Source organism: Aptenodytes forsteri, unplaced genomic scaffold (genome assembly GCF_000699145.1).
Source record: "Aptenodytes forsteri isolate BGI_AS27 unplaced genomic scaffold, ASM69914v1 Scaffold336, whole genome shotgun sequence".
Taxonomy (NCBI): Eukaryota; Metazoa; Chordata; class Aves; order Sphenisciformes; family Spheniscidae; genus Aptenodytes; species Aptenodytes forsteri.
The window spans coordinates 4,019,386-4,033,426 of NW_008794911.1; the positions used below are offsets into that span (position 1 = coordinate 4,019,386).

At 38.7% G+C, this 14,041-nt stretch overlaps 1 protein-coding gene across 1 annotated transcript in view; it reads right to left on the bottom strand.

Moving 5' to 3' along the window:
- The window catches only part of ARMC3 (armadillo repeat containing 3), a 73,381-nt gene that overhangs the window by 15,524 nt on the left and 43,816 nt on the right, over positions 1 to 14,041 (bottom strand). The window contains exons 10-11 of the mRNA XM_009275221.1: positions 2,491 to 2,740; positions 1,164 to 1,300 (exon numbers count right to left, since the gene is read on the bottom strand). Coding sequence (XP_009273496.1) covers positions 1,164 to 1,300; positions 2,491 to 2,740 — 387 coding nt within the window. The remainder of the gene's footprint in view (positions 1 to 1,163; positions 1,301 to 2,490; positions 2,741 to 14,041) is intronic.

Consider the following 14,041-nt stretch of genomic DNA (forward strand, 5'->3'; position numbering starts at 1 on the left):
CAATTCTCTCCCCCATCCCACCGGGTGGGGGGGAGTGAGCGAGCGGCTGCGTGGTGCTCAGTTGCCGACTGAGGTTAAACCACGACACTTTTGTAATTCAGATATTAATATATGGAACTTGGAGTTTCTAAGAAGGAATAAAAGAGAGTTGCTTTTACATGACACTTCAGCACACCTGCAGTTAACCAGAGTTTGTAAACCAAATTTAGCCTGTGTGTAATAAGTACAATTTACTGTATATTGAACTTAGCCTGAAACCTTAATTTCAGTTTCTCATATATGGGTGTGCTGGTTTTGGCTGGGGGAGAGTTAATTTTCTTCATAGTAGCTCGTATGGGGCTGTGTTTTGGATTTGTGCTGGAAACAGTGTTGATAACACAGGGATGTTTTCGTTACTGCTGAGCAGTGCTGACACAGAGTCAGGGCCTTTTCTGCTTCTCACACCACCCCACCAGCGAGTCGGCTGGGGGTGCACAAGAAGTTGGGAGGGGACACAGCCGGGACAGCTGACCCCAGCGACCAAAGGGATATTCCACACCATATGACGTCATGCTCAGCATAGAAAGCTGGGGGAAGAAGAAGGAAGGGGGGATGTTCGGAGTGATGGCGTTTGCCTTCCCAAGTAACCATTACACGTGATGGAGCCCTGCTTTCCTGGAGATGGCTGAACACCTGCCTGCCGATGGGAAGCAGTGAATGAATGCCTTGTTTTGCTTTGCTTGCGTGTGTGGCTTTTGCTTTACTTATTAAACTGTCCTTATCTCAACCCACAAGTTTTCTCACTTTTACTCTTCTGATTCTCCCCCCCATCCCACCGAGAGGGGAGCAAGCGAGTGGCTGCGTGGTGCTTAGTTGCCGGCTGGGGTTAAACCATGACAATGGGGCACTGTAGTCCCTAATTTTGACTGATATAAGCACATCTTCAATATAAAGCCTAATTCAGTCACAGAAACAATAAACATTTTTATAATTCCAGACAGTTCTCTCTTCAGATTAAAATCAATACCATTTCATCTGTAACATCTGTGGTGCAAAAGTAGTTTCTGCTTACCAGAAAGTATAGCTTAACTTTGTTATTCTGCTACAAATATGTAAAGATCAACTTTAAATAGAGTTCTCTCATCAAAATCTTCCCTCTGCCCCTTGATACTATTTCTACTCACCCTAGCCTGCAGAGTTCAACAGCGGTTAGTTCATCACTTGCACAGACCATAACAGCCCAACAGACATTTCTTTGGACTTCTTCATTCTTAGAATGCAGCAATTCAACGAGTGGTTGCAGTCCACCTGCATTTCTTAACTATTAAAAAAATGAAGACATTGCCACTTACATATTTCATCTGTCCCAGCAAGAACAGCCTGTGAAATTCACCTTCTGAAACATTCAAGCCTTGTAGAAAAGCTATGCTGGGCTGGTAGAAAGGCCATTTGTGGGGATTCTCTGCTTCTGTGAACCCTGCATAGGCTGGAGCTGAAGCAAGCTTCAGAGTGGTTCAAGGCACACATCCCTTCTGGCTCTGGCTTGCTTTTCAGTTATTAGATTGCGGTGTGGAAACTGAAGAGACTATGCAACCCAACCCTGCCACAGAGAGTTACACAGCTTTTTCTGTGTTCTGTTGCCTCCTAGCAGCTAATTTACATCACAGTGTATTTGAATTTGTATTGTATTGCATGTATGACAATCTTATTAACATCCTATTCTCTTGTGTGCCACAGTATCTTTCCCATACATGCTGGAGGAAATATAGCTCATTTGGATTTTTGAAGAGAAAGACATTTTAAGGACACTGAAAGAGATAGATTAATTATCTATGCCCCTAATTCATGTCCTAATTAACAGCCTTGACCCATGAGAAATCCCCAGCTTATGGTCTATGAATGCACATAGCATCATCCTTATTTATGAAAAGAAAATAATATCACCATTGATAAACAGCGAAAAGTTCAACTTGCTGGATGCCACTGGTCAAGGGATTAATCATATTTTGAGTTTTATTTGAATTACATTTACTCCATGCACATCCAGTATCTTATAAATCAAGATCAGACATTGCTGTTCAGGCCTTGAAAGTGGGCAATAGAACAACACTGAGGGAGAGTAAAGAGGACAGAACTTCTCATCTTCAAAATGCAGCTGACCGTTGCAGTTGAGAGAAACCTTAATGTTTAATGCTCATAAACATGGGGATTAAGATATAGCCCTGGTTAAAGCCCATTGAAGCCACTGGAAAGCTGTAAAACATTAATTTGGTGCAAGCAAATACATCAGTAAAAATACAAATTAAAGAAAACCCTTTCCAAGGTCTCATGACAAACAGAGCTAAATTCAGCTGAACAAGCCTATGAGGAAAGTGAAAAATTAGTTATTATCTAGAAACCTGTGGACTTTTAGGACAGACATACAAAATACAAAGATCCTAAGTAAATGTAACACCAACCTCAGGATCTAGAAATGTTACAAATAACCGTAACTATGAAGAAGAGTTTTACCTCAGTTCTTGCATCAGCATCACAACCAAATGCAGCCACAGCAAATGCTGCTTTGCTTTGCACTTGGCTGTTGGTCGAGCGCAGCAGTTCTGCAAGCACACTCATAACACCACGGCTCTGGATATTTATGCGGAATGGCTCTTGCATGGCCAGATTTGTTAGCACTGTGGCAGCATTAGCAACGGCTCCATCCCTCTGAGTGTTCAAGGTATTTACTAATGGCTCAATTCCTTCAGCCTCAGCAACAGCACTAGCAAAATGAAGGAGAAAAAAGAAATCTTTGTTATTTTAGGACCATCGTTTCTTCTTAGTGTGTTATATTTACCAACTAAATTAGTACTACATTTCAAGAATATAAAATATTGCTTACCTGCAATAAATTGCAAGACTGATGTTTATATTCTAAATTATAGTATGAAATTGAAATTAAAAATTGAACTGTGACACCCCTCTTTCTGATGCCTTAACTATATTTGACTCACAGTGTGAAGCTCAAGAGGCACAACCTAAGAGACAAACCAAGTCACAAACTTCTGGATTCTTTAACTTATTAGGACATGGATTCTTTCTGAGGTTTCGAACAAGTGAATGAAATCTAGTATCTTTTCAAAGATGCAGAATTTCTGTATCTTTAGTTCCAGGCAAATGCCTCTGCAGAGTTTTATCACCTCTCCCCATAATCATTCTAGTGCTATTTCTAATGAGGATTATAGTGCATGGAATATCACGTTGTTGTTCTTTGTGCTGTCTCCATAAATTTCTGTGATCGGATACTTAGGTGGCATAAACATAGCACAGCAAGCTTCTGCCATTCTTACGGAGTAGGTGTACATGGTGCAGTTCAGTGCAATGTAGAAATTATTGTGCTGGCTTTATACAAGCTGATTTAGACAGCAGGAGTACAACAGACACATCAGCATAAAGTTCAGGGCTGGCTATGACTGTGGTTCCACATCAGCTAGTCTATCAGCAGCAGATCCAGTTTAAATATTCCCTCTGCTCCCAGATGATCATTGCAGCCATGGCTAAAGGGTGCTGCCCCTCAGCAGTGCTGGGACAAATGCTGGGGTGGCCAGTTCTGAGTTAGACGTGCAAAACAACCTGTTTGCAAACAAAATTGGGAAAGATTGTTGGGATTTTTTTAAGGATCATTTCATAGATGGAGGTTAGAGTACAGCCAAGAAAAAACAGTTGAAGAAGCACTACTAAGGAAATAGCAACTTCAGGCAGGAGACAGCAGAAGGTGCAGGCAGCTGCACTATTAGAGGACACATTTGCAAATGACTTAAATCTGATGTACTGCAAAACTAATAGTCACGTGGGCGTACATCTCAGTCACAGCAGAAGGAACTGGCCTACGAGCACTTTGTCTTAACACTGCTATTCTGCTTCCGGCACTCACCGGGACAGTGCCTTTTAAAAGAAAAAAAAAAAGTCAACCTCACATTTAATATCTGGGATGAAGAATGTATTTGAAAGCAGCTGGTGGCATGACTTATAATGATAGTAAACTCTTGACTACAACTGATGCAGACCCTGAAGAAAGAACCTGGCCTGGCTGAGGGGAAATGACCATGCTCTAACAAATCTGAAAAGGCATACGTTTCTGGATTACCACCTCATTATGTATTCTTTGGTTTCCTTGCCATAGGCAAAAGAGGCTACTGATGCAAATGTAGTTTGCATCCTTCAAATGCCGTAAGATATTCCATAACTTAAGATTTTTGTTGACCTTCTTGCCAAAACTTTGCTTTCTACTAAACAACAGGAACTTATTTCTTTGTCTATATCATCTTGCATTCGTTTCAGTGGTATTTTTTCCAATGTCATTATAAACCAGCACACTATAAAAACTGAATTGTCTTCCTTCTGAGTTTGTATATAAAATTTGATCAAATGATTTGAGGCATATGTCCAATTTACTGTCTGCTTTTAGTAATTTTACATCGGGCTCATCTGTTTGTTAAACAAAAGTTGGCAATATTGTTAGCAATGCAAATGCGCAGATGGCAATCTGAATTTTCATTGCAACTGCTTTTTTATACTCCCTTTTAGTACATTTTGTCTATATCAAAAACATAAAAAATTCTCCCACCTTTATACAAGCATATCTAAGCACTTCAACAACAGAAGAGTGTACATTTTTTACAAGTTTTGCTAAATTTCTGTCAACACATTAATAAGAGAAATCTGGATGTGAAAACCTTACTTTTACTGTAACAGCATCTTACCAAAAATCTAACTAACCTTTTGGTAACTTTCACAGTTACAAAATAAACACAAGCTTAGAAGTATTACATATACAAGAAACACTTATGCTATCAAAGACTGTCAAGGCATTGATAAAAACAAAAACCCTCGGGAATGCTGATGGTCATGCTCTTATGCAAACAGGACAGAAAGCAGAATACATGCCAACCTGTGCTATATAATCTCATTACATGGGCAACATGACGTAGATCTTACTGTGAACCGATCTTAGTGCAAGTATCTCCAAACCACATTTTCAGAGAGGGGGATGCAGATACTCCTGAGCATACCTGGAATGAAGCAGCAGAAGCCAACAGGATTTGTTTGTCTGATCTCTGCCTCAGCTATAAGGTGGTGGCAGCTCACAGGTAGTGCTGGAACATGGGTGTAAGGAAGGCTGGCAGGCAGGCAGTAGCCCCACAGTTTGGAAAAACAGGGAAAAGGCAGCAATTCAGGGACTGAAGGTGAGTAGGGTTATTAGCTTGGGTGCAGCATAAAGGTATAGGGCCAGTTTGGTGTTGGCTAATTAATCCTTCTGGAGCACCAGGAACTTTAATACAAGCACTTCAGTCTCTGTTCAGAAGTGAATCCCATGTTTTCAGATGTCCTGCACTGCACTCCTCAGAGTGTCTTCGATTAGCTGGATTTCCCCTTATCTGGGTATCCTCCCTCTCCTTCCCTCCTTGACCAGATAAAGAAGAACTGAAAACGTTTTGTTTGGTTGCTATTTTGTTTTTCTGGGGGGTGTTGTTGTTTGTTTGTTTGTTTGTTTTTACTTAGGTAAGGCCACTGTATTTCTAGGTTCTCAACTGAAAACGTTTGGTTGCTATTTTGTTTTTCTGGGGGGTGTTGTTGTTTGTTTGTTTGTTTGTTTTTATTTTACTTAGGCCACTGTATTTCTAGGTTCTCTGGTTAATATTGCTTAGGTAAGGCCACTGTATTTCTAGGTTCTCTGGTTAATATTGTCTTTTCTTCCCCATGAAAACTGTATCCAGATTTCTAGCTTCAGGAGTGCTGTAGCTCTATCCAGGCTGCTGTATATGAAGAAATCCTGGTCATGTTGATTGCACATGTAAGGATCAGCTACATACCACATGTACCACAAGTTTTCCGGAAAACATCACATTCATAGCATGTGTAACAATGACATGATGTACCTGCTGGCAGTATGGGAGAGACTCACCATACATGCACACAGCCACGCACAGTAAGGCATGTCCATAAGCTGTCAGATTTACAGCATTACACAATATACACACACATAGCTTATCCAGGAAAAAAAAAAACAAACAAAATCAGTTTTTCCTGTACAATGGATACACAGAAATTCCAGGATTTATGGGACAGATCCACTGCTCATGAAATGCATCACTGCACCTCACGTGTAGTATCTCCAATACTTCTGCAGTAAGTATAGGACTTACTACTCCTATACTACACCCAATAACACACGTATTCTCCTGTAGGAAATCCTAATAAATATATAGTCCCTAACAGACTGATTCCAGGATAATACACGGAACTGAATGACGTAGCCAATCACAAAACAAACAGACTAAAAATAACATAAAGAAAGCAAGCAAACAAACACTTAACAAAAAACTTCTGCAGTAAGTATAGGACTTACTACTCCTATACTACACCCAATAACACACGTATTCTCCTGTAGGAAATCCTAATAAATATATAGTCCCTAACAGACTGATTCCAGGATAATACACGGAACTGAATGACGTAGCCAATCACATTATAAGCAGATTTACTATAATTTCCATAAAGCCAGCAAGTACACAAGTACTTAACAAAAGAGCAAGGTGACAGCTCTTCGTGTGTTCAGAGCTGACCTCAGCAAGGTACAGAGCACAGCCAATTTTCTCAAGTGCCACTCAACTTCAAAAAGGTTGAGAACCACTGATTTAGAAGATCATACATATTTATTTCAATCCTGCGTTCTACTTCTGCGCAGATTCATTTTGAATCACAGTTTCATGAGTATAGTTTAATCAAGTAGCACAATGGATCACAAGGCAAAAAAAATTCATGTTAGAAGTAACAACAGCAGGTAATGAGAGTTATACCTTTGACCAATACCTTTGAGAATAAGATTTTAAGAGGGCATAAATGCTGTGTCCTGATAACAGATGCATATAGAAGAGGTTATGAGGGAAGAAGGAAGAATGACAAATCCATAGTTGAACTCTCTCTTACCCCATAGCCCTCCAGAGAACACAGAAATAGCGCTGTCACCCTGGGCCACGGAGCCCCAGCTGCTAAAGAGACAGCAGTGCCTGACCTCAGAAGGGAGCTGAAAGAATTAATGTGCTTAAGTTTTTAAGGTGCTGAAATACTACAACATTAAGATCTAAATATGGAGGTCCTCGTTCCATTCCATCTTGGGCAGAGATATGCACTGTGTAGGCTTTTTATTACAAGGAAACAAAAGTGGGAGGAAGAAGCTTTTACCAGCACTGTCTTTGCCTAATGTAGATCAGCACTAGCCTCTCTCCCTGCCTCCAGAACACACTCTGCTTCAGACACATCCTACTAAGATGGTGCTCCCACAATAGGATTACATCCTCAAGGAATACGGGAGCCTTGGTTTAGCTGAAAAAAAGTATACACTTTTTGATGTGGAAAAGGAGTAAATTTTATAAATCCACAGCTCTTTTTCCTCCATGTTGTATGAAGATTCAAAATACATCAACTTCCCTAATGATAGAGAGAAAAGATTAGGGAAAAGGAAAGAAGACAATGACAAGGGGGGAAAAAAAAGGATGTTGCATTTGCAATATCACCATATTTTTTTAGAAGTGGAAACTGACTATCTGAATCACAAACAAACAAGAAAAACCAGACAAGATAGGTGTAGAAATTACAGAGCTCAAATTAAAGTTATAATAATTCAAATGCTATGATTTATAAGCACATTGTTATGATCATTAGAGTGCCAGGGTTAGGCATTTACCTTAACCAGGGTATACACGGTTCAGGTACCCTAATGACCTTAACCATGCCCTGTAGTGAAACAGTAAAATTCTGATTACAGCTGAATTCAAATTATTGTATTCAAGAATAGCAAAAATATTTTTCTCAAGTGTCACTGGAAAGGCAAACGTTAAAAGGTCAGATAATAAATACTTAATTTAAATTATTAATTTTAAATATACATTGTAACAACTTATTAAGAGATTTCTTGAAAATTCTCTAAAAGATCACTCAGGACTCAAAAGAATAAATGGCCAAAGTTTGAGAAACACAAATGTTTTCTGTACTGTTTTTACTGCAAAAATAAATTAAAAGTTGACAATAAAATCATTACCAAAAGTTTCACAGTACAAACTTTTTTTAAACAGTTACTTTGGAGATGCACATGAATTTCACCAGATTGAATATTTAGTTGCTTTAGTTGTCTGGGGTGCAATAGGAAAGTTCAGACATTGGTAGTGTTGTGAAAACAATCATCAGCAAAAATTGGACCAAAACTGTGGGCTTTTTTTTGTTTTTAGGACTGTAAGCTCTCTGGGGCAAGAACCACCTCTTTGTTGGCATCACATCAAGCTTAATAGCTGTGGTCCCCGACAAAGCCTCCTAGCCATGGCAAGAAAGATAATGGTTTATTTATTTCCTTAGTGCATAGGGAATGGTCCAGCCAGCTTTTCCTCCTGAAGAGAAGGTTCAGCAGAATAGAGAAAGCAACTGTCAGTGTTCAAAGAGCTGACAGAAACCACTGAGACTGCCCCCAAACCCCTAACCTAAGCAACCTCCCATGGAGGGGAGCTAGAGTAGAAAAGTGGTGGTGCAGCTTCACACCACTGTTTACTCTGGATTGTGCTTAATTTACACTAGTGAGATTGACACTTCATAAAAATGGTAAAGTACGTTTGGTTTTGCTTCTTCTACCACAACTGAATATAAACTGGTTTATATTAAATATATTTTTATTCACGTCTACGCTGTTTACTTCCCCCCTTCTGACTGAGGATCTAACACAACTTCCGTTCAGAAAAAATTCAGATTTTTCCTCCTCACAAAGGCCATTGGACTCCTTATGGACTTCATTTTCCAAATGTATTTGCAATTGCATGTTTAATTTCTGTGCAAAATTACTGTGATTGTGTGTGAGGTGCTTACCAAGCCATTTATGGCTGTGCATATCTCATTTTCATACATAATTGCATGTAAATTATGCATAAGAATTATGCATCTAATTACACACACATTTTTTAAAATCAACTCTGTCTGTGTTAAATCGCATGACTTCTTTCTCACACAAGGCATTTTTGACCCAGCTCTATTACGTAATTTCTGACTGAGAAAGAATATCATAACCAGAAGTTCGAAAAACCTCAATAAATATATTCCTTTTTATCTATTAAATGTATTAGTATTCTTCATTTGCCTTGTTATGCCATCAGAACAATCACATCCAATAAACGTCTTCCGATTTACCAAAAATTTCACTTTGTGATTTAATTATTTTCAAAAGCAATTGACTGTGGTATATAGTCACTCGTATTTTATTTAAAGACTAATATTACTTCCATTTTCTTCACTATACAAGGGAAATCAATGTCAGTATTTTTATTCTGAGTAAGGGAATCCAGCACAAGAGACTCTGATCTACAATTTGGGGCCCCTTTGTGCTATAATAAAAATATTTATGATATCAACAAACCACATTAATTTTTCATTTTAGGAACTGAACCCTCTATTCCTATTTTTTTAATGACAAGTACCTTATTAAAACATCAGCAAACCCCAAACTCAATAAACCTCACAGTCTGGAAGCAATAAAACCTTAAACTATCTGGGTTAGCAGGGACTGTAATACCTGACTCTCATTTAGAGATGCACAGAGATTTTCTAATGTCTGTCATTGAACTCATCTGGCAGAGTTACAAAGCTCTCTGTTCTATAACTGTAGTATACCTGATTTAAAATATTATAGGAGCATTGGTAATGAACTATCTATTCATGATATCTGATCCTTTCAATTATAATATTATTTGCAACCTTTATAAAGAATTTCTGACACTTTCACCATTAGAAGAAAGGCTTTAAATTCAGCAATAGAAAGCCTTTTTGCCCCTTAAAGATCTCACGTAGCTTCGGCCAGTATAAGCTCATGAAAAAGACACTATCCCCCTCTCTCTTTTTTCTGATCCAAGAAGCAGTGCACGCAAAAATCAGTAACTCGGCACAAATGTTGAGAGTCTGGAATCCACACTGTTACAAAAGCAAAATAACAGGGAACATTCAGGAGTTGCCAGAGCAGCCTTCACGGAGGTGTAAGGGAAGGAAAGAAAAAGCCAAAGCAGGGTCCCCACAACTCGTCTGAACACAGAGACTGAGGAGACAGCGGCTCCTCTTCATCTTTGGAAGCACCAGCTGAGGAAGGACAAAAAAGCTGTGCCAAGTCAGTCTCTCTACTAACAGTACTCTGACTGTGAAACTTGACCCCATCTTTCACTTCTGGATAAGTCTTTTCTGGACAACTGTGAACTTATCTCAAATGGCAGCAATCTGTTTTGCCTTGCTAAAGGTTCAAGCTCTTATGATGATTCAGATTGGAGAAACTTACACTTTTATTTTTCTCTCTTAAAATTAAATCTCTAAGAAAGTACACATACACTACTACATTAAGATAAAATTACTGAGATTGCAAGTCAAAAGGTTTAAAGTTACTTGTGAAAGCTTATTTTTACCCCCTTGTGTGTATGACAGTCCAATTAGACAACATGCCACAGTCAGTGCACACGTTAAATTCACAGCAGGACAGAATTAAGTTTGCATGATCAGCCATAAACCTGCAATTCCCTTATATACACTTAAAATAAATAACTTCACGTTATACTAAAGTAAGTTAAAACATATACTTAAATAATTTGCATTTAATTTAGAAATATGCTACAAGGAAAACGTGCATGTAAAAGCACCAATACATTTGTCTGAAATTTACTCAAATGTAAAATAACCCTTACCACTTTTAATTCGTAGAAAGTATAATTCATCTCAGTGCATATCACTGAATGTCATTGTTGGGCTACACACTCAAGAGAAATCATTGTACTTGTGCCACTATATAAACCACAGTTTTCTCTCCCAGGAGTCTCCATCCAGGAGGAAAAAGTTTCACCTGATCCCACAGAAATCTACCCTGGGAAGTTACAGATGACAACACACATGCTCTGAGTGAAATTCCAGCCTTCCACAGGTAAGATAAATAGTGATCATACCGCAAGGCTTTGAAGGTAGGAGAGTACAAACAGCCCAAAAGATTTTGCTATATCTATAAGGGGTAGAACTTCTACATAGTTACCATTATCCCAATTTAGAAGTGTTCTGTTTTCTGTCTGAAACTATTTTGGATACACTTAGGTTCTCATGCACTTTAGGATGCTGTGACATGAAATTTGTGTTAGATAGAGATGAACGCTCTATATTGGTCTCTGTCTTCAGTATAACCCCTGATAGGCAACAGAGTTTAAAAAAAACAACAAACAGGGAAATACACAACAAATTTTTTTGTGAAAGAAGAGCTGTACTGGGAACAAAATGCAGTTACAGCATCTGAGTCTATAGAGGGACTTTTCCATAGCCACATCTGCACAAATCTAAGAGACAAACCCAACAGCTGGCTGAGCAAAATATTTTGCACCTGCCAGTAGGGGTTGATTTAGGGTTCTGTCCATGCGTTGCGTATCAGTCATCTGATGTGATGTTAAAGTCACAGTGCAAACCCATTTCTGAATGACATCCAGCATCAGGCCTTGATTCAGCTTTTCTGCCAAGGGAGAAATTTACCATAAAACATTTTGCAGTTTTCAATGGAAGTCAATATGTAACTTGTAAGGAAAAGCTTGTGAGGTCTTGGGTAATGACCGTGTTGTCTTTTTTCTTTAGAAAGCACTGTTGTGGTTTAAGCCGGCAGGCAGCTAAACACCACACAGCTGTTCGCTCACCCTCCCCCACCACCCCCCGGTGGGATGGGGAGAGAATCGGAAAAAAAAAGTAAAATTCATGGGTTGAGATAAAGACAGTTTAGTAGAACAGAAAAGGAAGAGAAAATAATACTAATAATAATGATAAAAGAATAGACAAAGCAAGTGATGCACAGTGCAATTGCTCACCACCCACTGACTGATGTCACATGGTATGGAATGTCCCTGTGGCCAGTTTGGGTCAGCTGTCCTGGCTGTGCCCCCTCCCAGCTTCTTGTGCACCTCCAGCCTTCTCAGTCTGTAGAGCATGAGAAGCTGAAAAGTCCTTGACTAGTGTAAGCACCACTTAGCAACAACAAAAACCTCGGTGTGTTATCAACATTATTCTCATCCTAAATCCAAAAACACAGTCTGTACCAGCTACTAGGAAGAAAATTAACTCTATCCCAGCCGAAACCAGGACAAGCACCCTTCACACTATGGATATACAGTAAAAGAAAGTCAAAACAGGAATCTGTTCATGGCATGAGTTAACTGTATTTGTATAGGGCTCAGCAGAATGGCCGCTAATGTAAAAAATAACAACACAGACCACAAAACCCAACAAAATCCCTTTATCTTGCAGCACAGTAGCTCAAAAATATAATTCTGTCACTAGGGGTCAGTATTAAAACATATTACCTTTACACAATACAGCTAGTGGCATTCTATTGTTGATTCCCTCCTTCAAAAACACAAACTTATGTCATAAAGAAGAACTATTAAACCATAAAAAAGACAAAACCTATACAATGGATTATGACTTATTTCTGTTTTTAAATGTAGCTCTAATGCACTAGAAATTTTTGTTTCTGTTCTCATAAATTAACACGTACATTCATGCAAATGTATTAAGTTACATAATACCAACGCTTCAATATTGATTCATTTATGTGAATTAGGTTCCATCTACAGTCTTGAAAGAGAAAAGCTGTGATTAAGTTTCCCATTTTCTAATGGGCAAGATTACAACCTAGTGATATTACTACCTAATGGTAATAATCATTACTTCCTAATGATAATAACAAAATTTGAAATGTAAGAAAACTGGACATTCTTTAAATTTATTCCTTGAGAGCCATACCTGTCTTAAAAACAATAAAAATCTGTTGTGGATACTGTAAATCTCCATTTAAGAAGGTCAGAGATTCTCACTACTGGTGAGCGTTATCCACACGGAATAGACTGAGGATCTATTTTGGGTCATTAGATCAGTATATGAATTTCAGTTTGCAATAGATGCAACACCCTCTGAAGTCAAGGGAACAACTCGCTTTCTCCTCACTGGGCATTGCCCATAACCAATGAGTTCCCAAACTACCTTCCTACCCCCAACCTACTCCCAAATCTTGAAAATCTTGATACATATCAGAAAGCACACATTCAGATGCTGTGATAATGCCTGTAATTACCTATATGGACATAATTTTGCTAATGTAAATAGGCCCACTGATTCCTGTGAAGAATTCAAGAATTAGAAAATTAAATAACATCAAGCTTGCTGACTTGGCAATTTTTGGGATGACATTTTACTATCTTGAATCCAGATATAATACTTAGAAATATGTAACATGACACTAATTATAAACCCCAGGAGAAATATTCTGCCAGATCATAAGTCTGTCGTGTACCACAATTTCCTGCAGCCCTTAGTACAGCTGAACAAAAACCATCCCTTTCCTTCTTCCCCCAGACTAAACTCTAACTGAATGCTATAAATTTTGCCCTTAAAATAAACAATTTAAGACAAATATTATTGAGGCTGTTAATTAGTTTTCATGTCCAGTACAAAGCTCTAAATTTCAGAGCATATGTTTTTCTTCAGTGGTAACTCCATTAGGTGCCCAGAATTCAGACATTGCCAGATTTATGAAGACAGCTATTAGAAATGGCATTTGTGCTACGATGATACTGAAGAAAAGAACTGGTCAAATTAATGTCTGACTAACTGGCACACTTGAGATCTTATTTCTGTGTGTTACTTCTAACTAATATCATATTTATATTTAACACAATTAGCTTATCCTAAATACATGAAAAGCGAAAATAACTGATTATACTTTAATGGAAGGTTATGGAGCAGATCATCTTGAGTGCCATCATGCGGTGCATACAGGACAACCAGGTGATCGGGCCCAGTCAGCATGGGTTTATGAAAGGCAGGTCCTGTTTGACTAACCTGATCTCCTTCTATGACAAGGTGACCCGCCTAGTGGGTGATGGAAAGGCTGTGGATGTTGTCTACCTAGACTTTAGTAAAGCCTTTGACACCGTTTCCCACAGCATTCTCCTGGAGAAACTGGCTGCTCATGGCTTGGATG